Source organism: Phaenicophaeus curvirostris, chromosome 8 (genome assembly GCF_032191515.1).
Source record: "Phaenicophaeus curvirostris isolate KB17595 chromosome 8, BPBGC_Pcur_1.0, whole genome shotgun sequence".
In the NCBI taxonomy this organism is placed as follows: domain Eukaryota; kingdom Metazoa; phylum Chordata; class Aves; order Cuculiformes; family Cuculidae; genus Phaenicophaeus; species Phaenicophaeus curvirostris.
This window is the reverse complement of record NC_091399.1, coordinates 29,747,072-29,773,214: the sequence shown is the minus strand read 5'-3', so window position 1 is coordinate 29,773,214 and position 26,143 is coordinate 29,747,072. Positions and strand designations below refer to the sequence as shown.

Here is a 26,143-nt window from a genome sequence, read left to right as displayed (position 1 = left end):
TGCCAGATGCTGAGGGCCCTCTGATGCCTTCTTTGCTTCTAATAATATGCTGCTGCAGGTGACAAAGAGTTTCTGTTGCACCTGTACAGAACCAGTGCTGTGTGGGATGCTGCACCCGCACAGGGAGAGGGAGGAAAAGGGAGAAGATGCCATGTTGGGTCCAGGCTGAGTTTCCTCCTGTCCGTCTGCTCCAGGAGGCTCCTGGATAACTGAGGTTGTTTGCCCTTGCTGGGCAGGTGACTTTATTTTTAAAGACTGGCTCTGAGCTTTGTGCCTCAATGGCAAACCCTGGCATCACCTGTGGCTGAGAAGCCCTGTGAAGGGGGAAGAAGGCCAGATCCTGCACAGATGCATCCTCCTGGGTGCACAACCCGCGTGGAGTCAGAAGCTAAATCCCCAGCCACAGCAACAGGGGAAGCCAGGCAGGATCCAGGGAGGCAAACCCTCATCTTAAATCCTCCTGCTTCGTGCAGACCCACCCAGCAACCAGATCCTCCCATCATCTCAAGCTGCTGGGTTTGTGGTTTCCTTTCTCACACTCCTGCTGCCCCACCAGCTACAAAAGCTTGGCTGAACCTGAGTTTAACACACAATTAAGCAAAGCCTAGAAGTGTTTCCTCACTAGAACTGTCCTGGTGCCAAACTATTTGCAGGCATCTCCAGCCATGCTTGCATCTCATCTCACCGTGACTGAGCCGAGCTGCTCCCCTGGGAAAGACCTGCGATGATGAGCGTCGGGGCTGCTCTGCTGCCTTCCACTTCACCACCACATCTGGAAGCATCCAGTTTTACATCCGCACCTGAGCAGCCTGACCCCGAAGCAGAGTCTCTCCCAAAGCCGAGCCATCCCACGCTGGCTGGTTGCTCCTCTCAGCGCTGAGCATGCCGGCGCAGGCTTGCTTTCGCCGAGCGCTATTTAAATACCGCAGTGAGCTTCAGAACTCACCCCACCTCTGAGACCAACAGACAGAAAGTCTGCTTTGTGCAGTCAAAGTTGTTCTGGGGTTTTTCTTTCCCCCTCCTTTGCCTTTTCTGCTTTGGATGGTGTCCAGCTTGGCCTGGCACTGAAACCTCCGCCTGATTTTTTTGTGTGTGCGCGCGGAGAGGGGAAGGAAGAAGAGAAGTGAAACTGAGCAAAAGGTGTGTGGGGAGAAATACTGCAGGATTTCATCTCCTTTCCCCTCGCAAGCTGCTGCCCTGTGAAAGCCTGGAGCCAGCCAGAAGCGTGGGACCTCATCCCAACAAGGACCTCATCCAGGCATGGTGCGTGTGGGTCCCTGTCCGTGAGAGTGCGTGCTTGCTCCTGGGGCTGCTGGGGACCCAGCGGGTTTTCCAGGGACAGCTGGAGCTGTCGGCCGGGTCAGGATGTGACATCACTGGCCAGAGAAAAACCCTTGGCCCCGCATTTCTCTAACGAAACCCCAGCGAACGCCAGAGCGCAGCAGCTCTCCCTGCCGCTGTGATCCCCAAACCGCTGACCGTCTCAACAGGGAGCCCGACTTGGACTTTTTTTCTTCTTAGTTTTTGTTTTCTTTTTCTTCAGTGAGAGCAGAAAGTGCAGCAAAGGGATTTGAGGCTGGAAACTGAGTGTGCTGGGGAATGAGGTGAGTGCTGGGGGTGGATAAAGCCAGGGCTGCACCCCTCTGCATCCCCAGGGATGCTCCTGGGGTGCTTTTAAGCATGGGTTGGGCAAGCTCTGGTCGAGGGTAGCCTGGGAAAGTGCGATCCTTCACCCAGCTGGGGCACGAATGCCTGCAGGAGCCTCTTCCCCTTCCTCCATCATGTCTCAGCTCAGCTGCCAGCGTGTAAATACTAAAGGAGCCTGTTTCATGGACAGGGGATTAGTGCAGATGGTGTGGGCAGACACTCGTTTCCTGGGTGGGACAGTCCTCGCAGCAGCTTTTCTGGTCTTGGAGTGAAGGCAGAAAGTTGTGGGTGGGGGGAGCTGAGCAAGATGGATTTTCAGCAACTTGCTTATCTGCTCTCATCTTCTTCCGTGAGCTCGCAGGCTTGGACCTCCCAGTGTTTGGGATTACGACTCTGACAGTGGAGCAATCACCCCTGGGACTGCACCGGAGCAGTCGGGCACCGCAGAGGCCATCGACACCTCTTTGCAGGGCTCCCAGCAAGTCCCTGGTGGCAGCAGCAAGATCCCATCCCCCAGGAATGAGGTACCCCCAAAAAGCCCCCAGCCCCACAGGGTGTCACCCCCAAATGAACTGGATGTGCTACCTGTAGCCTGGAGAGATGGGGCTTTGCTTTTTCTGCTTGGAGGCATCTTGGGTGACTTGGGAAAAACTGTTTTGGTGCCTTTGGGCCACACTGTGGTCCTCGTGGAGCTGCTGTTTGCTAGTGACACGGCAGAGACCCAGGGCAAGGAGCGGGACGGGGCCAGGGGAACAGCAGATCTGGCTGGGGTGGGCAAGCCAAGGAGTGAGGTCCCATTCCTGGAAGCTCTGCTGTGTCCATTTTACACAAGCTGGGGATTTCCAAGCACCAAGTGAGCTGGGGGAAGGACCAGCGTGGCTTCCCACTGGCAGCTGGCCCCATCTGGGACACGGGGGCTGAGTCCTACTGCTGCTCCAGAGGTGGCTGCTCTGGAGATGGGTGCTTGGGGGCTGCCTCAGAGGATGCCCACACCTCTTGTGGGTCTCCGCAGCACTCGGGGCTTTGCACAAGGAGGGTTTGGCAGCGAGGAGATGCTGCTGAGAACTCAAGGCTTCTCTGCAGCTCCCCCAGCCCATATTCTGGGACTTGATTCCCCTCCCAGCATCTTGTCTTGGCTCGTTTCCTGGAATTTTCCATCGTTTGGGTTATATTTGGGATCAGCAGCCAATAATCCCATTTCTCACGGACAGCCCAGCTGGGGGCTTGGCTCCAGCAGGATGCACAGAGGGAGTGGGGCCAGCACCCCGAGACCGTACTCCCCAGCATCATCCTTCTGCAACCCCCTCTTCCCTGGACTATTAAAACCAGACATCGCTATTGGAAAGGCTGGCAAGGAGGGGATGCTTTCCCCTCTCTGGGATCCCCACACGCCCACAGCCCCTGTCTAGATTGGATCTGAGGTGGCTGCGGTGCAAAGGATGCTTGGGAGAGGCAGCTTTGCCCTTTGGGGTGCTTCTGATATATTTTCAAGTGCACCGAGAAAAAGCCCCAGTTGCAAAGATGCTCCAGGACAGGTTGAAGATCAAACTTTGCAGCAGGACTTCTCTAGGGCTTGGAGGGAAGCTCAGAGACAAGGCTGTTGAGTCAGCAGCCAGACAGTAATGCATCCTAGAGCAGTGAAAAGCCAGCCGAGCCCCAGGGCCAGCTGGTTTCTGGTCAGACTGTCTATCTGGTGGCTGGCTCTTTCGGACTCTCGCAGACAGCAGCTGAGCTGATGCCTGCCCTGCTCCTCTGTCGGGGACCAGGGCAGGACAGGACTTCTACACTGCTTGGGGCGGGGAGAAGGGAATCCCCTAAATCAGGGAAGCAGAAGTAGACATCTGAGTGGCTGAAGACAGGGGGGATGTACAGAGCTGTATATTTAACCTACAGTTTGCAGTGTGGTGCCTGGAGCTGCACAGATCTGTGCCCTTCCTCCAGTCCCTTCAAAAAGCAGCGGGAGCCAGAGTCTCCCTGTGGATTGCCTGTCGCTTTGGACCTCTTGTTGCGCTCCCTGGCTGTTGCATCGCTACTGAGAGTTGGAGTGTGCTGCTAAAGCAGTCACCTGCGGTTTCCAGATGCTTATGAAAGTGTGTAACCGTCTCGGGCCAGATCCAGAGAGGATATGCTTAATACCAGAGCCACGGGAGGTGCCAGTATAGGAGCCTTTCTCTCCCCTTACCCTCTGTGATCATTAATGCTTCCCAGGGGCACTTGCAAAGCACTTTTGCCCCAAAGCTCAATATAAAGGCAGCCAGGGGAAGGAGAGGAGTTTTGAAACTGGGGAAACTGAGGCAGGGAGTGTGAGACTGTTCCCAGTGCCCATCGCCCTGGAGACTGGCAGAGTGTCTGACGGATCCTTCCTGCTGGGTGTCCAACTGAAGCTTATTCGAGGCCAAAACTGGAGGGTGACCTTGATTTGCCCCTGCAGGACTGGGGGAGAGGAAGCCACCCTTCCACCGCTCTGCCTGCTTTCCCCTTTTGTTTTCTCGGTTTCTAAACAGACCTTTCAGAGTTGTTTTTAATTTACAACAAAGCTTTTGCATTGGCATGTTCCTCTGTGGTTTTCAAATGATAAAACAAGGAGAAGGAAAAAAAAAAGAGCTTAAGTAAAAAACCAAAACAGCCCTCAAATCTGAAATTAGTGGCTTAGTTTGTCCCTGAACTTGCATACTCCCCCATCCAGTTCATTTCCTTTCATCCCTGGACCTGCCAGCAATCTAGGAAATCAGTTTTCACGTGTCTCTGCCTGTTACACCCCTAACAGCAGCTCTGCCTGGCCCTTGCCGAGCTTAACCCTGTGCTCATTTGGCTGTTGCTAAACCCGACAGACTTTCACTTCTGTTGCTGTCGGTAAAAACAGGGGCAGGACTGAGGGCAGCAGCTTTCGCAGCCACGGCTGGGGTTTTGCGGCTGTTCAGCTGGGTTTGAAGCCAGCCCTCTGCAAAGCTGAGGCTATTTCTGGAGCGCGGATGGGGGCAAGCACTTGGCATGGATGTCCCGTGGGAAGCAGGAGCCTCTTTCCACCCTGCAGCTTCACTCATCCTCCTCTGACCATCTACAGCGGGGACATGGAGTGGCAGTGGGGAAAGTCTCTGGCTCCATAGCTGCCCGCTCCTCTCCTTATTCAATCCCAAGAGCAGGATGAGGTTTGATTTGGGGGTTCGCAGATGCTTTCAGAAAGCGATGTGTGAGCCACGGGGGTGCCGGCACCACCCTGTGATGGGAACTGCAGCGTGGTGAAGTAGGGTTGCAGCCCTTGCCAAGGCTCCTCTTGGGGAAGCTTTGATTTTGCACGTGGGAAAGGAAGGCAAAGAGCCGCAGGCTGCCACCGCGGCACCAGTCCAGGCTCTGCTGGCACGGGTCGGCAGCAGGACGTGTACGGTCGTGTCCTAGGAAGCTGCTGCCTAAGCTTGTGGAATTGCTTGATAGGAATGGTTGGACTCGATGATCCAGTGGGATTTTTCCAACCTAGTGATTCTGTGATTCTGTGAATGGAAGCTCGCCCTTTGGATTTCCCAAAAAGAGTAGTGTGATCAGTGATGTGGACTTGGATGGGTGTCCTGTCTCACTCCAGCCCCAGCTGCGTTTCCAGGAACTCGACAGCCCCAAATGCCAGGTGCTGCTGACATTGTGCCACAGATAAACCTTGGAGGATCTCTTATTTTCCGTATCTTTACATGGACCGGTCTCAAATACTCGACCGGTGATGAAAGAGCACTGGCTGAGCTGGATGCCTAAAGTTGGACACTGGGAAAATCTGGTCTTGTGTTTGCTGCTGATGTCCCTTCCCACCAGTGAAACTCAGGATGCGCCTGGGTCCTTCCCCGAAGGACTTTGCCTTTCTTCCCACAAAGCACAGGCATGTGCTGAGTCCCTGCCCAAGGAGAAACTGAGGTATCTGCGATCCTGCAGAGGCTGCTTGCCCCAGGCTGGTGTGTCCCACCTCAGCACCCCAGCTGCAAGGGCTGTAGCTGGTATTTCAAGTCCCTATCCTGGCCTCCATGCAGCTCCTTCCCCACACAGCTTACATCCTTCCCTGCATATCCATCTCTCTGGGCAGTGAAAACTTTGGAGTGAGGTAGGGAAGAAATTAGATTTTTGGCCCAATGCCTCCTTCTGCTTCTTTGGGTCATAAATCCCAGGATGTATTTTGGCTTCATGTTAAATTTAATTTCTGAAGACTGTTTTTCTCCAGTAAGGACTCACAAGGCCTTTTAGTGATCTGGTAATTTGTTAGAGATGATGGCGAGGCTCCTGAAAGCAAAACTACTTGTGATATTCCAGCGTGTGCTGCTGCCCTGGGAGCAGAGAGGCTGTGGGGCCAGCATCCCACAGGCTCAGGAGACAGGGGTCAAACCTGCTCCAGGCACTTGGGCAGCAGCAGATTGTTCTCCACGCTTCCTGGTAACAGAGACGTGGTAGGAAAACGTGGGAGATGTTTAGCAGTTTTGTTGCTTTTTTTTTTTTTTAATTAAAACCAGTGTTTTATTCAGATAGTACTGAAGCCTAAAGCACCTGCCTCATGAGGGAGAGCATCTTGCAGGGTAACACAGAGATCGCATCATGGGATGAGTTACAGGACAGTAGGATGGCTTTGAGAGATGAGATGCAGTTTATTTCCCAATGAGTGATTCAGTATTTACAGAAGGCATTCAATGTGAGACACAAGAACACGGGGACCCCACCATGTTCATGCAGAACAGATTTCACTGCTGATGGACCCTGCAAGTGGTGTGTTTGATGGGATATCATCTGCCAGGGCAGCTTCTCATCATCCCAGAACAAATATAGCCTTTGCCTGGAAGAGCCTGCAAACAGCAATAGCTCCTGGAGTGGAGTGAATGGAGCCAAGGCCAGCAGAAACAGTTTGATTTGGGCAAAGTGGCTGCTCAGCTTCATCAGGGGTTGTGGACCGGCTGGAGATGGGGATGAGGGAGCTGCAGGACAGATTAGTGGGTGCTGCAGCATCCCCATCCTTGGGAGCTGCCGAGTGTCAGATGGGAAAATCCCAACTTCTCCTTAGGTGGAGGTTGCCTCATCCCAAAGGGAAGCCCAGCACTTCCTACGCCACTGGGTTAGGATCTTCATTGCTATAGTTACACATAAATATATATGTATGTATGTATATCATAGAATCACCAGGTTGGAAAAGACCCACCAGATCATCGAGTCCAACCATTCTTATCAATCACTAAACCATGTCCCTCAGCGCCTCATTCACTCGTCCCTTAAACACCTCCAGGGAAGGTGAATCAACCCCCTCCCTGGGCAGCCTGTTCCAGTGCCCAATGACCCTTTCTGTGAAAATTTTTTTCCTGATGTCCAGCCTAAACCTCCCCTGGTGGAGCTTGAGGCCGTTCTCTCTTGTCCCGTCCCCTGTCACTTGGGAGAAGAGGCCATATGTACTTATTTAGAAGAAATAGTACTTATTTAGAAATATGTACTTATTTAGAAGCCATTCTGCATTAGCAAACTCCCAGCAGGCTTTTTTTTAGAGGTGTTATCAACAGAATGTAGCTTGAGTATGTGACAGCCCAGTGGGAAGCCCCGGATCAGGGCTTTTCCTTACAGCCTGGCTGTGCCCGGAGTCCCCTGGCCTCGCTGGGCTCTCTTGGGGCTGCTGTGCCAGAGATCCTGCCCCTCAGGACAGGGGGGAGTCATGACACGATGCCAGCTGGCGTTTTGGAGGGCTTGTGCTCTTTTTTTGAAGTGAGGAACAAGATCTTTGATGTGTCCAGAGATGGCTGCTAGGGGCAAGGGAGGAAAAAGCATCCAAGAAACATCCCCCAGTCATTGCCCTTTGCCAATAAATGAGGACATCAGGGCCACGGCCATTAAAATCCCATCCAGCCACATGTTCTTGGGAAGGTTTGTAGACACTCTGGTATTAAACTCACGCTGCAAAACATTGTGTGATGGCAGTGACCCCCTCAGTGGGGCAAAAACCAGCTAAAACCATACGGGTTTAGGTCTGATTGTACCTGGGTGCAGAGCATGGTTTGGTACCACCATGCTGCAATGTAGCAGCCACAAAGCAATGATCCAGTCTGTGGGAAAGGCTGTGGTTGGTGCAGGAACAGCACTTACGCTGGGTTTTACACTCACACCAGGGTCTGCACCCACGCTGGGGTTCTCCCTTCACAGCCACATGCTGGCTGTGGTGTAGAAATCCCCACAGGGCAGATTCTGATGCAATTCGGGATGATCACTAGGTCCTGCTGCCTCCCAGTGATGCCCCCTGGGTGGGCATGAGCCCAGCACAGGGTTTCTCTTGCAAGATATTTAGCCGGTCTCTACTGGGCAGAATAGGATCTACTTGTGGCTCAGGACTAGTTTAGAAAACAGATTATATAGCAAGCTTTTGGCTAAAAGCTGTCTTTTTAATAATGAATTTGCACACAAGTTCTGCACAGGCACCATTCCCTCCTGCTCGTGACTTTGAGTAAGTCAGTTCCCCTTTCCTTGAATCTTTGTCTTCTTTGTTATTAACTCTTTCTTCATCTCCTCCCATCAGGGAGATGCTGTTGGAGGACTTTCTCTTCCCTAAGGCTTATCAAAAGGAGGTCTTGATCTTGTGTTACCATCATTGATAATTAAACAAGTTTCAGCCTGTCTGGGACAGCCTGGGGCGGATGGGATTTCCACGGGAGCTTCAGGGAGGAAGAGGAAACCAGACCGCAGCCCTTGTCTGTGCTGCTGAGCTTGGGTAGGAAGGAGTGAGCTCAGCGTTTCACAGAGCAATGACTTCCAGACGGAGGCACCCGAAGCATCAGCTGCTCTGCTCACCACCCAGCCGGGTCCTGGGTGCATTGTGTGCGTCCTGGCGCGTCACGTTGCTGTGCTAGGCTGCCGTTTCCCTTCTTCACATGCAGGTTTTGTTCTTTTGAACAAACACACGGGGCAGAGCAACAAAAACAATCCATCCTTTTCCCATTGATCTCAGCGCTGGGGCTGTGTGAACCAGCAGCCAGCTGTGGTCGCAGCACAGTCCCTGGAGCATCGCTCGCCAGCCGCTGTGGCAGGGTCAGCGGTTATTTGTACTGAGGAATCCCTGGGAAAGAGATGCTTCCTCCTTGCTGGAAGCGGAAGGGGCCACCAGGTTGGGACTGTCCGGGCTGGTGAACTCCACTAATCATAGAATCATAGAATCATAGAATCACCAGGTTGGAAGAGACCCACCGGATCATCGAGTCCAACCATTCCTATCAAATACTAAACCATGTCCCTCAGCACCTCGTCCACCTGTGCCTTAAACACCTCCAGGGAAGGTGACTCAACCACCTCCCTGGGCAGCCTGTTCCAGTGCCCAATGACCCTTTCTGTGAAAATATTTTTCCTAATGTTCAGCCTAAACCTCCCCTGGTGGAGCTCTCACCTTATTGCAGCAGTTATTGATAAAGCCCCAGAGATAAGAGCCTAGCTGTAGCCGGCGAGCTCCTGGTGTGCTCAGGAGGGAAGAAGGACTGTCTATCATTGACATAGGGCACGTGTGGCAGTGCTCACCCTTTCCAGTGCTGGGCAGCAGCTGTTCCAGGTCACCCTGGTGGATATGGAGGGGCTGGGACCTCACCCCAAATCTCCATTTCCATATGCAGCGGTGGGGCCAAACAGCATCCTGGTGTGAATTTGTCTCTGCAGTCGTGCCCACACATTCACACCTTCATAGGTGACCAAAATTTTTCTCTTCTCCCAGAAACCTCCATCCCTGAAGAGCCCAGCTTTGGGTTTCTCGTTGCACCAAGCCTCTGTCCTCACCCTGGCCAGCCTTGCCCGCAATGGCGTTGTGTCTCAAGCAAGTCTTCAACAAAGACAAAACGTTTCGTCCTCGAAAGAAGTTTGAGCCGGGCACCCAGCGCTTCGAGCTGTACAAGAAAGCCCAGGCCTCCCTCAAGTCTGGGCTGGACCTGAAAGCGGTGGTCCAGCTGCCTCCTGGAGAGAGCATCAACGACTGGATCGCTGTGCACGTGGTGGACTTCTTCAACCGTATCAACCTCATCTACGGCACGATGTCGGAGTACTGCACGGAGAAGAGCTGCCCCATCATGTCGGGTGGGCTCAAGTATGAGTACAGGTGGCAGGATGATAGCAAATACAAGAAACCAACCAAGCTGTCGGCCCCGCAGTACATGTGTATGCTGATGGACTGGATCGAGATGCTCATTAACAACGAGGACATCTTCCCCACCAGGATAGGTGAGTGTGTTCTGGTTCTTCATGGGAAGGCTGGGATTGTAACCGGTTCATTTTCCCAAGCTGCTGGTGTGCCTCAGGGTTGGTATTGCTGAACTTTGTGATCCCAAATAAAGTGGCATTTCCTTCTCAATGGCCATCCCACAGCAAGTTACCTTGCTGTAAATTGAGCTCAGGGTTTCTCATTTATCTCCTAGGAGATGTTGAAAATAATATTTTCCTTTTCTGTGCTTGAATTTTGCCACAAGTTCTGTGCTTGTGAGAAATGAGGGCTAGTAGGTCATCAGCTTCCCTGCCTTTCCTGAAGGAGCTGAGCTGCAGGGCTGCATGGAGGTGATGATCACACCCTTGCACTGTGCTCTTCCCTAAACTAACCAACTCCATTTCTTTTTGGTTTTCCAAGTAGGTTCATGCTTCCAAGGTCTAACCTTTATCCCACCTTGCCACTTCACTTCCCAGCTAACATTTCCATCTCTGCTAATTCATCATATCTTACCATTTAGCTGAGGCATTGTACGAGCAGATATACCTAACCTAGGAGCTGGTCTTTCTGTCTGTCCATGCCCAGCATGTATGATGCATCTATTCAAAAATTTTGGCCTCAAGAGCTTGCAGCAGCTGCCAAAGGTAACACAGCTTGCAGACTAACCCCTCTGCTGATGACCTGCAATGCTTGGCAGCTGATATTAGCCCTGCTACGTAGCTGCGTTCTTGTAGATTGGGAAGATGACTTCAGTGGTTGGAGTGGATGTGTTGGGTGGCGGAGCTGCCAGAGCCCCAGGTCGCACATTGGACCGGTTGCTTTTCTGATGAAATGCAAAGGTTCTAGAATGTAAAAGAAGATTTGAGGAGCTTCGGAGACACACACCTCGCTTTGCGAATCTGCTTGACCTTTTTTGTTTAGCCAAGCAGCACAGCTGACAAGAGATGTACGAAGTCAGCACAGTTTAGGCTCAGGATTTTCATTAATATGCTAGAAAACATTGAAGAAAATGGCCTGTGTGGGATTACTGGCTGCCACTTGCTGATGTAGACCTGTTTGGCTGTGCTGTAGCATCTAATTGTGTCTATTTTGGGAAAGCCTCTGGCCTTTGGAGGCTTAGAAGAGTTACAGGTCTCTGCAAGCAAGAGGGAAGCACAGCCTGCAGGTTGCTTGTGCCAAACTCTTAATTTCAGCCTTCTGGCAGGGGGTTACTCCCCAGATGACTGGTCTGACCTGGCTGACCTGGCTATGCCTGGTGTTACAGCAGTACAACCTGCCTTCTGGGGCTTTCTTTTTCTCTGCCTCCCTCACCTGAAGCCAAGACCTGCAGGTAATAGCTGCCTTCTTCCCCTCATGGCAGTCTGGGTAGTGCAGTGCCAGATCCTCACGCTACAGGACAGGCAGACAGGCTGTCTTCAGGGTATGTGGAGGAGTCAGCCCTTGGAATTCACCAGGGGCATTCACTGTGCCCTACAGACATTCCTCCCTCGTGGGCTCTGGGCTCCACACATCCCAGAGAACAGAGGAGGCTGGAAATGTAGCTGGCCAACAGCATCAGTGCAGGATGCTCCATGCCAGCAGCCCCAGCTCTGCTGGGGACAACAAAGTCCCTGCTGATTCTGGCTGCGTACAGGCTGGATCTTCCATTCTCCCAAGAAGATCCATGTGCTGTTAAGAGCAGAGGTGCAGACATGGATTTATTCTGTTTTGCCTCTGGCAGGTACGAGTGTCCTGGTCCAATTCCATGCCTTTCAGGTTGGATTTGGGATGTGATGCTGCTTGAAAGCTGCTTTGGGTAGTTAGGGCTACAAAGAGTCTTAACACTGCAGAAAGACCACAGCCACAGAGGGACAGCAGCATCCCACGACCCTCCCACATCTCCCTCACAGGTGCAAAACCCAAGTACAGTCATGGTCCTGCTGGTTTTCACCCCGTGTCTGGCTCTTCTCCCTCCAGGGTGTAGCAGATCCCAATGTGAGGAGGGATGGCTGACGCCCCCAATTTCTACTTCTTTTATTTTGGCATGGGGGATGTTCTGGGTGAGATTCAGACTGGCTGTGGGCTGGCGTGGGGCAAACCTATGTTTTTTTCTCTTCTAAAGCCATTACCGGGGTCTCTCTTCCAAGCCTTCTTTGAGGAGGGGACACCTTCAGGTCCCTGAGTGACTTCAGTCCCTTTGCTGGAGTGTCTTGGTGCTTCTGGCCTTACATCTCTAAAAGGGAACTTAGTCTGAGACTGCACTTTAAAATGCACGAAAGGCTGTTGTTGTCATCAGTGTGTCCCCAATTAACAGCCTTTCACTGGCCTGCCTTGTGCACCGGGTAATTGCTTGGCACCTCTGGCATTTCAGGAGATGGAGGTGTTTGGCCTAAGGGAAATGTCAAATCCTCCTGTTGCTGACAGGCTCTTGGCATGGATGACAGGAGGAGGCTGGGGGATGCGCAGCAGGGGGGGTGCAGGGCTCAGGGACGGCGGCCAGGGTGAGCAAACAGAGATGCTCAGCCTCCCTCCTAAAGAGTCAGCCTCTTAGGAGAAGATGCAGGACAATAATAAGGCACCGAGAGGACACAGGGGACATGTGAGCTGTTTTAAGGAGGGGAGAGGATTCTGGTGGCCTCAAGTTGCATCAGGGAAAGTTCAGATTGGACATCAGGAAAAAATTTCTTCACTGAAAGGGCTTTCAGATGCTGGAACAGCTGCCCAGGGAGGTGATTGAGTCCCCATCCCTGGAGATATTTAAAAATTGGGTAGATGAAGTGCTTAGGGATATGGTTTAGTAATGGACAGGTACGGTTGGGCTTGATGATCTTAAAGGCCTTCTCCAAACAAACAGTCCTATGATTCTAAGATGATGGAGGGAAAAATATATTTCATGCTTTGGAGTCGAGGTGAAGCTCTTCAGTATCAGTAATAGAGATGGGATTTATCAAGAATGTTTGTTCCACTCCTTCTTGCATAGGAGATGTTCACTGGCATGACTGACCACCACCTCAGCAGGTATTTTATGAGCTGAGTGCATCTCAGCTTTCCCTCTTGACCCTTCTTTGCCATGTGCAATACAACTGTCCCAGCACAACTATTTCCCTGGCTAACGCCAATCAACCGCAGACAAAACAGACTACTTTTTTTTTCCTCTTTTAGAAACTTGCTAACATTGCCTGAGGCTAACCTCAGCATCCCTCTCCATCCAAAACCTACAAAGCCTGAAGCAGCGCATGATTCAGCGGGGCTCACTCACTCATGGCTGTCCTGACAGTTCAGGGGAAGGTATTTCAGGGGTCAGAATCCTTCACCCTGGGCTGACAGGCTCAGCTGGAAATGAGCAGAGATGAATCACTGGTTTGTGGGCTTACAGGGTCCTTTGTCATCATGGGGGAGACCTTGGATGGGGTAGATGGGCACAACTCCAGTGACCAGAGCTAAGCAGCGCTGATTTACACCACTAAAGCATCTGGTCCTTCAGCATGTGTCAGAGCTGTAGAGGTGGGAGGGGAGCAGAGCAACCTGGGTGACAGACACCTTGGGTTTAGCCAGACTGAATGATGCAGAGCTTGTGCCGGCTCTGCAGTGAGGCCAGAGGCGCTGCTGACATCTGAAATAGCGGCGAGGAAGCCCAACGCCAGCAGATGGGTTGTGACCTGGCAGAGTTAACCAGCAGGACCCTCAGATGGCAAGCTGGCACCAGTAGAAAAGCCCTGTGGTGGTTTGATGGGGACAGGAGGGCTGACAAGCCCTCTGGGTACCCCAGCAAGGGGGTGAGGGCGTTACTGCATCTTCCTTATCCCTGGAGGTCTCAGTCCCACTTAAGGGCTTTGCTGTATAATTCTTCCTCTGGAGCGGAAATCTGTTTGTCTGCTAGTCAGATGAGACAAATCCCTGCATGGGGTGAGCTCTGCCAGCCTGATTGCTATAAATCTACAGCAGCAGCAGCAGCTTTCCCCGATGACTCAGTATCAGTTTGCATGCGTTAGCGCTCTGTTTCTGCTCTTCCAACGAACATAGCTGTCCTGAAAAATACATTTAAATGAAGAATAAGCATTGTTCCCATGCAGGGAGATGAATAAATGATTCTACAGGTGTATTTTTACCAGCTGGTAAAACTATATCAGTAGATTTCTTCAGTGAGTGGCCACGTGAACCAATTGCCACCTGGAAAATCTTTGTTCCTCCTGGTAATCATTCTGCCCTATGGCTCCTGGTTTTAGGGAGCTGTTGCTTGGTGGGAAGGAGGATTAAGTGGATGGGGTTTGCAGGGCCCCTGGCAGTCAGCTGCATCTCCTCGAGTCAGCCCAGCAGCAGACTGCGTGTTGCACGAGGTCAGCTGTCCCAAACCAGCATTGTTGTGGATGCTGAGACTTCTCTGTTATTAAATCAGTGCGGATGCAGGGTTTGGATCAGACCCAGCACCGGAAACACCCTGTGCTCTCTGCCAAACGTGCCTGTGGCTCTAAAGAGCATCACTCAGAGGAGATTTTGGAACAGTTCTTGGAAAGCTTTTCAAAACTCTTCTGCCATTCGAGCATGCTCCCAAAACAATTATGAAAAACAGAGAAAACTTGGTGCGAAATTATCTGACACTTTCTCCCCATAACAACAGGAGAAAAATGTTCAGAATTCAGCTAATTATTGCCGTTCTCTCAGCTGGATTTTTTTTTAAATGATTTGTCTTCTTTTTGTGCCTATTTTCTTCCAAAATTAACACCACACCAGCTTGCAGCTGCCATCACGCCATTAGTTTTAAATGGGGCTTTAAAGACTTATTTTTAGGAAAAAATGAATCACTGAACACCATGGTGGCTAAAATGAAATTGAAAAATAATACCAACAGCAATAATTCATCACATAGTTCATTACTGCTTTTGCAGAGGAAAAAAAGTACAATTGCCAAGAAGCAAAATAGCTTCCCAGTACTGATTCATCATGAAAAAATTAAATTGGCTGGAGCACAAGGGCTAGGGATGGGAGAGATGACAGGAAAGATGCAAGAGCCATTCGCAGTCCCTTACGGTAAGCGCAAGAACTTTGTTACCTCTCATTTTCATTTCCTTTTACGCGTAGTCCCACATGGTTTCTTTACATTTTGAAGCAAGCAGCACAGAGTAGGGAAAACAGATTTTTCAGAGCATTAAATCACACCTTGGGGTTTTCAAGCAAAACATCCAAGATAAACTGAAGGTGCTAATTCATTTCAGAGCTGTGAGTCACACCGCTCGCCAGCACCCTGGCTGTGTTACAGTGAGTGAAATTGTACCTGCTGTACTTGCAGCTTTTGCCCTGGCTTGGAGAATAGGTAATGTTCTCCCTTTTCTGCTGCTGGGGATGGCTGTTCTGCTCCATTCTTCCTGGAATCAGGCTGTGTTTCTGCCCTGGGACAGGCAACACTTCCAGCCGCCAGCTGTCTGATCCGTGTGCCACGTCTGGGTAGCACATGCCTGTGATCATGGATGGAGAAAAAGAGCTGACCTAGAGTGTAGATGTTTTTGCTGGCGTCTGAGCAAGCTCACTTTGCATCCCGTGGTCCCCTCCTCATCACTCACCACAGAAGAATTGTCAGATTGTGGGTTCGCTGCTGCTTCTTCCAAGGCTGCTGGATGGTGAGCACCAGTGATTTAAACGTAAAGGCTATTTCAGTGCCTTTGTATCAGCCCAGATGGGCTTTGAGGTGTTCTGCTGTCCCTTGGGGCAGCTGGGACCAGCATCACTGGGACGTGCTGGGATGACGTTGCTGGGTTGCCATGTGTATTTAGGGCTGAGGTGGGTGAAGAAAACCCAAGAAACATCACACTTCCAGGGTGATTTGCCAAAACTCAGGGCTACATCCCGACTTTCACTCACCTCAGCTATGCAGAGTCAGTCTCACCAGCCTCACCCCTCCAGCTTACCAAGCTGCTACTCCTGCTGGTTTGTGCTATTGTGCACCACCTCAGAGTGGAGAAGGTCCCCCAAGTGACAGACACCACTTCTTGGCACATTGGCCACTCGTGGAGTCCCTCTGCTGCCAGCTGGGACCTGATCTTCGTGTCCCAGCACGGCAGAGAGGTGGGAGGGATGGTGGGAGCAGCCTGCTGCCACGCACGCTTGGGGAATGGGCCCCATTGCTCCCCCTTTGCTGGGCAGTGACCCCTCCTAGCAGCCAGGACGACTCCGATATAAACGTATTGGGGACTGGCTGCTCAGTTAAAAATAACCATCTGCAAGGGCAGGAGAGGCATGAGGCCAGCGCAGAGATCCTAGTCCCAGGGCTTTCCCTTTGCTGGGATGTGCTGGCTGCAATGCACGCCTGGCTGCAGGGAGGAGGCACAGCCTGCTCTCGCTGTGTCCCCTCGTGTGCTACAGAGGATGTCACATGTGTTGTCTGCTGGACATCCGCTGCGGCAGCTGCTGTGACCCAGGGCAAGCCGCATTTATGCCAGTGCTTTCTGCTGCTCTCTCTGGGCTGGTCAGATGCAGCCTTTTCTGGAGACCCCATCCCTTTCAGCTCTGGGTGAGGTGATGGGGTATTTCTCCAGCTCCTTGCCGGTGTGCCCAGTGCCTGCTGGGGCTGTTGTGGGTTGCTTTCCAGGTCGCTGGAGATCAGCAACGAGGCACAACTGCTGCTAGCAGAGGCTGCTCATCAGACGCACAACCTGCTTCCTTCCTGTGGGGAAGCGCTCGCTCAGCTGGAGCAGGACCCCGAGCCAGACACAGGGCTCAGTCAATCATCCATAGCATGTTTTGAGAGTCCTGGCACAGGAGATACAGGCGTGGCTGCAGAACAGGAAGACCTGATGGCCTAGGGTTGTGCCCTGTGCTGCTGGGGCTGCCCATACCTCCCCTGGCATGTGTGCAAGTGAGAGGGACGAGGTTGTGGAGAAAGAATCATAGAATCACCAGGTTGGAAAAGACCCACCGGATCATCGAGTCCAACCATTCCTATCAATCACTAAACCATGCCCCTCAGCACCTCGTCCACCCGTCCCTTAAACACCTCCAGGGAAGGTGACTCAACCACCTCCCTGGGCAGCCTCTGCCAGTGCCCAATGACCCTTTCTGTGAAGATTTTTTTCCTAATGTCCAGCCAGAACCTCCCCTGGTGGAGCTTGAGGCCATTCCCTCTCATCCTGTCCCCTGTCACCTGGGAGAAGAGCCACAGCCGGACCCCAGTGATCTCTGGACCCAAAGGACCACAGTGGATAGGTGGCATCATGACAGAGTAGGATGAGGGGTGACCTGTGGAAGTCCGTTGGTGGCTGTCAGCCACCCTCTACAGCTTGGCCATGTTTGGAGGGGACGGCCACACACTGACACCTTGTGATGAATACAAAGAAGAGCAGCCCAGCCTCACCTCCCAAGCACAGCAGTGGGGTAGCCCAGAAGGGTACTTGCAGGTCATGGCAGCTTGGTGGTATCTTCCCAGGCATCATTAGGATAGGTCAGCAGCTCACATAGTATCCAACGGCCCCAAGGTCTATGCTAGATCTCTGTTCCCTGATGCAAGAGATGCTTTTGGAAAACCCAGGTTATAGCTGAAGGTGTCTGCCCTGCTAAGCCTCTCAGCTGGCAGCACATCCATGAAGACTTGCTGGCAACTGGTTTATAGGACAAGACAGTTCTTCACCGACTTTAGGATAAAAGTGGTGGAAAGCCACTTGTCCACCATCTGCCAGCTCTGGATGTGGCTCATCTAACACCAATATCTGGATCACAGATGTTATCAGTCTGAGATGCTCTTGGTCTGCTGTTCACTGCCTGATCTTATTTCTCTCTCAGCTCAGGACTGGGTTGGGGTTTGCTGCTTTCCTTCACTATCACTTTTTGCAGCTTGGTGATGAACTCCTGGGTCAGGTCTGATTTCTTCCTCATGACCTGCTTTGACCTGAGGAGGCACTCGGGTTACCAACTGGAGGCAAGAAATGCCTTGCTGTCTGCCTGGCGGCACCTTGCTGAGTTTCTGGCAGCAACAGCTCGCCTCTGGTGCCAGGGAACCAGGCTGTTCAGAACACTGTGTATTCCCCAGCCAGGGCCCTGCAATGTCTGCTCATCAGAAATTACTTGTTGTCATGAATTTTTCTTTATTAAAAGAAATATTTCTTGACTGGTTCTTCAAAGCTGGTCTGCAGCCCTAATGGCATGCATGAGTCCCCAGCTGGGTGATCAGGGCTTTTATTTGCCCAGCAAACTCTGATTCAGAGCAAAAACCTCAGATGAAGCTGCTGCTGAAGCACCGTGTCCCTCCTGACTGCAGGGAAACCCAGAGGTGTCTGTCTGACCCCTGCCCTTATCAGAATGGGAGGCAAGGAGAGCTCTGCAGCCGAGGATGAAAAGCAGAAGCAGATCTCCAATACCATCTCTAAGCTGCCGGCACGGGGAGATCCTCGTTGTACTTTGCCAGATGCGAACACCTTTCCCAGAAATCCTATCAGGATCTGTTAGAGCCGGCAGTGACACGGGACATGCTGAGGTCCCTGGTGCAGGAGCAGCCTTGGGGCTGCAGCGTGCTCGAGGTTATGCAGAGCAACAGCAGTCAATCAGTCTCAAAAAACACCTCTCGGTGTTTGTGTGATGCTGAGCTAAGATACGTGTCCTCCTCCAAGTGGTGTCTGAGACATCCACCTGTGGTATAAACACACATGCTTCTGTCCTGCCTGCTGCACCCACGCTGTGCATAAAGGAAAGTGAGACCAGGCTGGGCTGAAGGTGACTCTGGTTTAGGGTGAAGATTGTTTTCTGTACTGAACCCAGCACCCAGAAAACCCTGGCTATTGAAAACACAGGCTCCATGCACACATTGGAGGGACAGATCCTTTGCGTTTGCCACCCACGGAGTAGAGTGGCATGGAATTGCTGCTGGGAAGCAAAACTGCCAGGAGTCTTTTGGAAAAACAGTTTAATTGCCTAGCGAGGCTGATGAGAAAGATTCAAAGATAAAATTACCATTCTAAATTTTTTTTAGCTAAGAGATTTGCTGATGCTCTCTGCAGTGCAAAATGTGTGAGCTGGCCGTGGTTGAGAGGAAATTATTTGGAAAGATTTTGAAGAGTTATGTGCTGCATTAATAAGAAGCTGAGGGAGGAGGCTGCTACAGCCGTGGGAAGGGGGGTTTGTATTTTGTTCTTTGCAAATTTCCATTGAATTGCTCAGGGGAGAGGAAGAAGCTTCAGGAAAACAAACTCCACTTGTCTCATTTTCTTTCCTTCCAAAAAACGTTTGAGGTTTCAAAGCCATGTTTCCTTTAGAGATTTACTCCAAGCTTGCTGATAGTGACTGTATCACACCCCTGAGATTTTCTCTGTGATAGCAGTGCATTTAGACAAGGATGGAAACATAGAGTATGAAATTGTGTCCTTGTGTGGGACAAGGCTAAAAGGACACAGCAATGTGTGGTGGGTCCCGTCCTCAAACAACCTGAGAGGACTTCTCAGGAGGGAGCATTGTGCAGATGCCATGAAATTACAACCTCAACATCAGTAAGATGAGCAGTTTTCTTCCTCTTTTAGTGAGATATTTGCTTGAAATGAGGATCAGGAAACAAGGTAGGAGCCCCGCCTGTTTCTGTCGAAACATCATAAATGATGTTTGAGGGTGTATGGAGCAAGCAAAAGAGGACCAGGGGAGGTATCTTTTCTGCTAGGTAGAGGTTTTGTTTTGTTCATGGACCTGAGTAAATACAACTTGTTTTAAGCTGTGTCTGCACAGGCTTGTAGGGGAAATGCAGAGAGAGAGCACAGAAGGATCCTCTGCCAGATTGCTCTGGAGAGAGCCAGATGTGGAGAGATGTGGCCTCCTCCTCTAGATGAGACATTTTCTCTGTAGGGAAACTCTTCAAATCTTCAGATCATGCCTGTGTGAAATTATTAGTTGGGTACTGAGGAAGTATGCGAGGAGAGCGAGATGGCACATTGCCCCACTGTAGCTGTCACTCTTGACATTAGCCAAGGGAGTCCTTCCTCATCATCCATGATGGCCTGTTAAGCATGACAGTGACATTTAAATGCTAGCTGGTTTGTTTGGAAATGGTCAAATAGCTTCCAACTTGCTTCTGCTTTGCAGGTGTTCCCTTCCCCAGGCAGTTCCAGCAAGTTTGCACTAAGATCCTCACCCGCCTCTTCCGTGTCTTTGTCCATGTCTACATCCACCACTTTGACAGCATCATCAACATGGGAGCTGAGGCTCACGTCAACACCTGCTACAAGCACTTTTACTACTTCATCAGGGAGTTCAGCCTCGTTGACCATCGGGAGCTCGAGCCTTTGGTAAGGATGCCTCAGGGATGGGGAGGTGGAGGGTGTGAGAGTGGCATGGGCTGAACACAGCACTGGTCTGTTCAGGTGAAATCTGGGCTCTGAGTGGTGCAGTCATGCTCTCTGGATTCTTTCAGCCACTCTACCTCAGAAAAAAACACCCATCTTTTCTGCCCTGTAACCAGAGGCTTAGTGCTCTGAGAGAGAACTTCCCAGCAACACTGAGGAAACCCTTTACCCTTTGAAAACCCTCCTTAAACTTTGCCTTTGCTACCATTTCTATGAATCTCTCTTTAATACCCTCAGGATCGCTGTCTTGGTAGCTCTCCTGTAATTTGCACATGGAAGTGTTGTGTCCACATGGCTTTCAGGGGTCAGATTTGAGCCCTGGTCTCCTTTCCACAGTCTTAAGTTTTCCTGTTAGTGGCCTAAGGTCCATACTTGAGATCCTAGTGTGTATTACTGTGAGGCTGCAGGAAGAAGAGCCCCAACAGGCAACACAGCTCCAGACAACAGGTATAGACACCAAGCTGGAGAGGCCCCACCGGAGCTCTATATTTGTCTGCAGCCTCTCTTGGGAAGCAATTAGCCAGGCAGAGAGTGAGAGTCCTAGGAAACAGCAGGACTGGTGGGAAGCAGGGGCCAGACAGCCCAGGCACATAAACGAGCAAATGCACATAGTTAGTTTTGTAAGAGAAGCGAGTATGTCACAGACAAGGTTGAGTACGGTCATGTTGCAATGGGGAGAAGAATTAATAGGGAACTCAGTAGTTAGCACACTATGATAAGGACTGGGTTGCAGAAAAGGCTGTACCCAGCAGTGGAGAGCCAGGGAAGACCAAGAGAACATAATTCCAGGAAGGAAAGAGCTGAGCAAAGTCCCAGCATGAGCTGCATGTTTAGGAGTAGGTGGGGGTGGAAGGGGATGCTCCTGCCCCTAAGTGCTAAGCGCTTTATTGCTTTGCTGCTTTCATTTGTCTCAGTCAGTTTGCTGCCTGTCTGCTCTGATCATGATCTGGGAGCATGGAGAGATGATGATGTAACCAGAGGAGACTTGAATGACAACAGTGTCTATGTTAATTATTTTGTAGAGTTTGATTGTGACCTATATGATCACAATGGCTTCAGCTCCAGAAAATGGCAGCTCAACATCACTCTGTCCTCTGTTAGTGTTCCTCACCACTGCTCCTCATCACAGACTTCTTCAGCATTGATATACAGCCCATAATATTGTCATCTCCTTTTATTGATGCTTACTAATCTAAGTAATTAGCACCTAACAGCCAAAGTAGAGACTGGCATTGCTAAATAGGCTTTCAATGCCAGTGACTCACATGCAACATGAGATGATTTATGGCTTAGAAGATGAACAAATTTTCCTGCGTGATGCAACCAGGCTTAAACTACAAGGAAATGAGACATGTTTACCTTCGGTCTACTTATGTCTCATTTCTTGGTGTGCCCATTGCCTGGCATCCAAGCCCCAGGCAGAGCCAACCACATGGGAGACCTTCTTCCCTCAGGCAATGACTTGCTGTAGGCATCTATGAGAGCGTCCTGCAAATCAGAGGACGTCTGTGTCCAGGATGCAATGCTGAGTCAAGGAGGGAGGGACAAGTTGCTGCAGCTTACAAACAACTGTGACTGTTTCTTCTGGGAGGCTGCAGCTTGATGCAACCATCAATCCCAAAGTCTGCATGGGTTAGGATTGATCCAGTAGCTTCCAACACCATTTGTCTCTGCTGCAGGCAGGGAAAACAATCATGGGAAGTTCCTTCATGTACAAACCAGAGACTTTCCAATGAGCCCCTGTGAGCCTGATGTAGATCTGGTTCATTGTGCTGTGGAGCGTGTGAGGAGCCCAGCATTCATGCTGTCCTGGCTTTGCTTCACCAGCAGATGAAGAAGATTCACAAATAATAATATCCAGCCTCTGCAGCACTTTATACTTGACCTCAATCTTCTTTCCTGTGACTAATTACTCTGCCCAACTGAAGACAGAGAACCAGTGACTTGCTTTGCTCATTCCCCTTCTCACGGGGCTGCATCATAGCTATTGCTGTGCTCCTAATTGTTTTTAAATCCTGAAGGATTCATCAGCTGGTTTGACACTTAAGCAAGAACAGACAGTGTGTTGCATCTGCCTTCATTTTAGACTAAGACTGCAGGGTTTCATTTTTTGTGAGCTCTCAAGGTTTGTGAAAAGACAACAATCTGTCATTGGGGTGAGATGAACTGTCCCTGAGAGGTTCGGTCTCTTGACGACCTCGTGAGGCCAGACAGCTTTCCTAATGTTGCATTTAGGGTTAGTCCACATAAATCCCATGACAGAGGATTCTCCTGCCTGCAGAGGTGCCTGTTCCCTGCCTGTGACTGTAGAAGGACACCAAGCACGTGGAGGGCACACATCTGGAGCAGGATAGCAGGACTGAGTGCTGCATTATGCTTGGAACTTTCCAATATGGGCTTTCTACTGAGGAGCCCCAGTTTTCAGATTCAGGAGTAAGAAGGAAAAAAAACAAACAAACAGCACCTTCCCAGCCAGAAAACATCTTGCTAGGCCCAAATAGCTTAAAAAAATTGCAGGGATTGCAGATAAGGGAGTTCTTGGTTTCTAACCCTGCCTTTGGCTGAATTTCCCTTTGCTGCCTCAGTTTCTCTTTTGTCAAGCTTCCTTGGGATGTGATTTCCTAGCAGCAAATCCTGGGAGCCAAGAATGAGAGATCCTTTGTGCTGGCAGAACTAGTGAAAGGCACTGATTCACTCTCTTAACAAATGAAGAAATGTGGGGGCAGAGAGAAGCCGTGCACTTATTTCCTTGATAAGGGCGAGTCATGGTGCTGGGCAGCAGCGCTGGCAGAAGTCCAGCTGGATGTGTATGGAGGCAGAGCTGTGAGGATTTCTGGAGTGTAATGAATACCTTGGAATTTGGGGGCAGCCTGAGCAGCTTGCAGGCAGCTTGGCAGTCCACTGGCCACCCCAGCCCATCCTGTTCAAGGCTGCTTTAATGCGTTGTGCTGTGCTAGTGGGGTGGCCTGGATGCTGTTGCAGAAGGATATTCAGAGTCTCTCACCCCCTCTTCTTATTTCTTCTGAGATATTTGTAAACGTTTCTTTGCAATATGATTTTGTGGCAGAGCACTGTCTTTATTTGATGGAAGGGTTCTGCGTTTTAATGATTTTGTCCTCTCTTTGTCACTCTCACTCGACGGATTTTAAAAACAAAACTTTCAGAACTAAAGAGCTGAGACTGCAGCTTCTATCCCCCGTGGTTATATCCCTAAAGGGCCTTTTATGGGGCTCCTCAAGGGTCCTCCTACTTTCCTAGTTCTCCTTTTTTCAGAGTTGCATCCTTCCTTTTCCACAGACGGTCCTACTTCAGGTCTATTTTGGGAATGCATTTTAATGTGCTAACCTTTGTCTGGGGTGCATGAAGGGGTCTGTGTGCACACACAGATTCACAAGCCGTGACCCTGATGAACCAGAGAGGAGCACAGACTTTCCTCACTGCAGAAATGTACATGATTTGCAAGCTATCTGTTGAGCTCCTTGAGGCAAGGACAAATTCCATCTTCCACCAGCTGAAAGCTGAGCACCTTCCTAATGCAGCTGGCATGACGGCACCCTGGCTAAAGAAAGCAGTCTATTAGCCTAAACAGAGCTCACCCTCACAGGATGTTTCCTGTGGCCCTCTGTTATTAGCACTCATTTGCATTGCAGTGTGGCTGTAGGATTCCCTGCCAAAACCACAGATCCTTTGGGTGAGCTGTTGTCACATCCCAGAGTGAGAGCCAGGAGCAGCTCCTTGTCCTGCCTCCCTAGGCAGATGTAACTGGAGGCTGTGAGAGTGGCACTGCCTTGTCTGGCTGCTCATGGGTGAGTCAGGAGCAGGACCTGCAGCTTTCAACATCTCTGCCAATGTTCTTTCCTTGGACAACTCACAACGCTAGGGCACTGCCAAAATAACCTTGTGGCACAGAGACCAAGGAGGATGCCAGGAAGTAGCTGCTGAGGTAGAGCAGTTCCCAGGAGGGCTGTCATTGGAAATAGAGAAACACTCCCTGAGACTCCCACAGTTGCCTCCTTGGGTTGTTTTTGGACACCTACCAAACTGCCTGGCACATCACTCTACTAAAACCTGTCCTTTGCACTTACTATTTCTTTCTTACTCTTCTCTCCTCCCTCAATGCAGAAAGAAATGACAGAACGAATCTGCCACTGAAGCATTCTGGCAAGTGAATTCAGCTGGCTCATTTGGAGTCTGATGGAACAAGAGACCCTGTGGTGGAAGACTTCTTCCCCAAGGACTCCCTCTGGGCATTTCAACTCAATGAACTATGAACACTGCAGAAGAGCCTCTTCAGAACAGAGCCTAATCCTTAGCTTGCCATGCATCTCTGGACAGATTTTTTTTTTGGCAAGTTTGGTTGACTTTTGCAAACTCTGGTTTCTAAGAATCAATTCTATGTCTGTAACATCCCTTCAGCTACTTTTCCTCTTGTTTTGTCCTCAGCTATGCTGAGCTCCAAATCATAGAATCGTCATAGAATGGTTTGGGTTGGAAGGGACCTTAAAGCTCATCCAGTTCCAACCCCCCCTGCCATGGGCAGGGACGCCTCCCACTAGACCCAGTTGCTCAAAGCTCCATCCGACCTGGCCTTGAACACCTCCAGGGATGGGGCATCCTCAACTTCTCTAGGCAACCTGTGCCAGCGCCTCACCACCCTCATAGCGAAGAATTTCTTCTTTATATCTAGTGTAAATCCATCCTCTTCCAGCTGTATTGGTAAGCAGGCGTGACACTGGCTACTGAGTAGTGCCTGTTACCTTTCCTACATGCAGTGGGTTTGCTTACATCTGAGATCAGCTCTGCCAAGTTGCTGACATTTGATCCCAACCACCTTCATGTGGCCAGTTGCTGATGTACTGGTTTTAACCATGAGCTATGAACATCTCTCCTTCTGTCCTAATTCATGTTTTACCAAAGGGACCCTTTTCCCTCCCAAGGGATTTTTCATGCTTGGCAGAGGGGACTTCAAGATGTTCCAAGATACATCCAACAGAGCTTGGACTAATGGCGAGATGGCCCCATGACAAGAGGAGGTGAATGAGGCCATTTTCCAGTGTGATCAGCACAGTCTTCCTGAGAAAGACTCAGAAAGTGGTGGAAGGAAGCTGTTGCCAGAAAGCAACACTTTCAACATGTCAGCATTTCCTGACACGTCGTCTTGGCTCAAGATCAGCAGATACTGGCTGTAGAAATTGTTTTTCCATTATACAACCCTACAGCATAGTAAATCAGGTAGAGAAGAACTTCAAAAGATATCTAATATACCCTGGTTTTCCAAAAAGGCAAAATCAGTCTTTCTTAAACTTTTTTGACCTTTTGAAAGCCTACCACTGCTACCTGGTCTGTGCCATTATTCCCCTGAAATTTATCACATCTCAAAATTTCCTCTCGTGCTTGCAGTACCTGATAATCAGTGTTGTGTTCCCTGTGCCATTTTTCATTTGACAATAATTTAACTATTTTTTGTATGGTTTTGGGGAAGTTAGTTAAAATCAAATTATCTGAGCCACAGAACTGTTACATTTGTGTTTCCTTCCCTTTTTCTGGGAAAGTTTTGTATACCAGACAGCTGATGTTTATAACCTGGGGTTTGCCCATTTTGGGGTAGGGAGGGGATATGGCTAGAAAATGTAAATATTTAGGCCAAAATTGAAGCGCACAAGTGAATTTTTAGTGCTCAAAGCACTTATTTTGTTGGAAAAATGTATTTTTTTAATCTTGTGTATCAGATGTATATTTTTACATGGAAATAAAACAGAGCAAAGCAGACACAAAACCACCTGATACATCATTCCAATATTTTCTCTGTAAACAAATCAGTAAAAGTCCAAACACTTTTGTTCTGTAATTGATTAAAAAAAAAAACATTGATAAGCCTAATGTACTTTGTTCTTTCCTGATTCATCTGTAGCAAGACTGGTATAATGAAACAGCACTCAGGATAAGCTAAAAAATGGCTTTCCTCTGAGAGTTGCAGCATTGACGGCTCTCAATGAGTTTGAGATCTCAGAAAGTGGCTTGACATAGGCTA

At 50.2% G+C, this 26,143-nt stretch overlaps 2 protein-coding genes across 4 annotated transcripts in view; both read left to right on the top strand.

Moving 5' to 3' along the window:
• The window catches only part of MKNK1 (MAPK interacting serine/threonine kinase 1), a 107,465-nt gene that overhangs the window by 53,131 nt on the left and 28,191 nt on the right, over positions 1–26,143 (top strand). The window lies entirely within an intron of this gene.
• On the top strand, positions 1,470–25,940 carry MOB3C (MOB kinase activator 3C). 3 transcript variants are annotated; one of them, XM_069863054.1, is made up of 5 exons: positions 1,470–1,604; positions 2,009–2,171; positions 9,344–9,843; positions 19,853–20,055; positions 24,235–25,940. In XM_069863054.1, exons 3-5 carry the CDS (start codon positions 9,426–9,428, stop codon positions 24,262–24,264), a joined length of 651 nt encoding a protein of 216 aa, XP_069719155.1. In that variant the 5' UTR covers positions 1,470–1,604; positions 2,009–2,171; positions 9,344–9,425; the 3' UTR covers positions 24,265–25,940. The 3 variants fall into 3 exon arrangements, with proteins under 3 accessions (XP_069719155.1, XP_069719156.1, XP_069719157.1); XM_069863055.1 differs by having other exon boundaries at positions 2,002–2,171; XM_069863056.1 differs by lacking the exons at positions 1,470–1,604; positions 2,009–2,171 and adding an exon at positions 5,655–5,723.

Excerpts from the sequence above, each read along its gene's own strand:
- MOB3C (XM_069863054.1), top strand. The coding sequence starts at position 9,426 with ATGGCGTTGTGTCTCAAGCAAGTCTTCAACAAAGACAAAACGTTTCGT. Across the intron at positions 9,844-19,852 it reads CATCTTCCCCACCAGGATAG|GTGTTCCCTTCCCCAGGCAG; the intron begins GTGAGTGTGTTC and ends TCTGCTTTGCAG. Across the intron at positions 20,056-24,234 it reads ATCGGGAGCTCGAGCCTTTG|AAAGAAATGACAGAACGAAT; the intron begins GTAAGGATGCCT and ends CCCTCAATGCAG.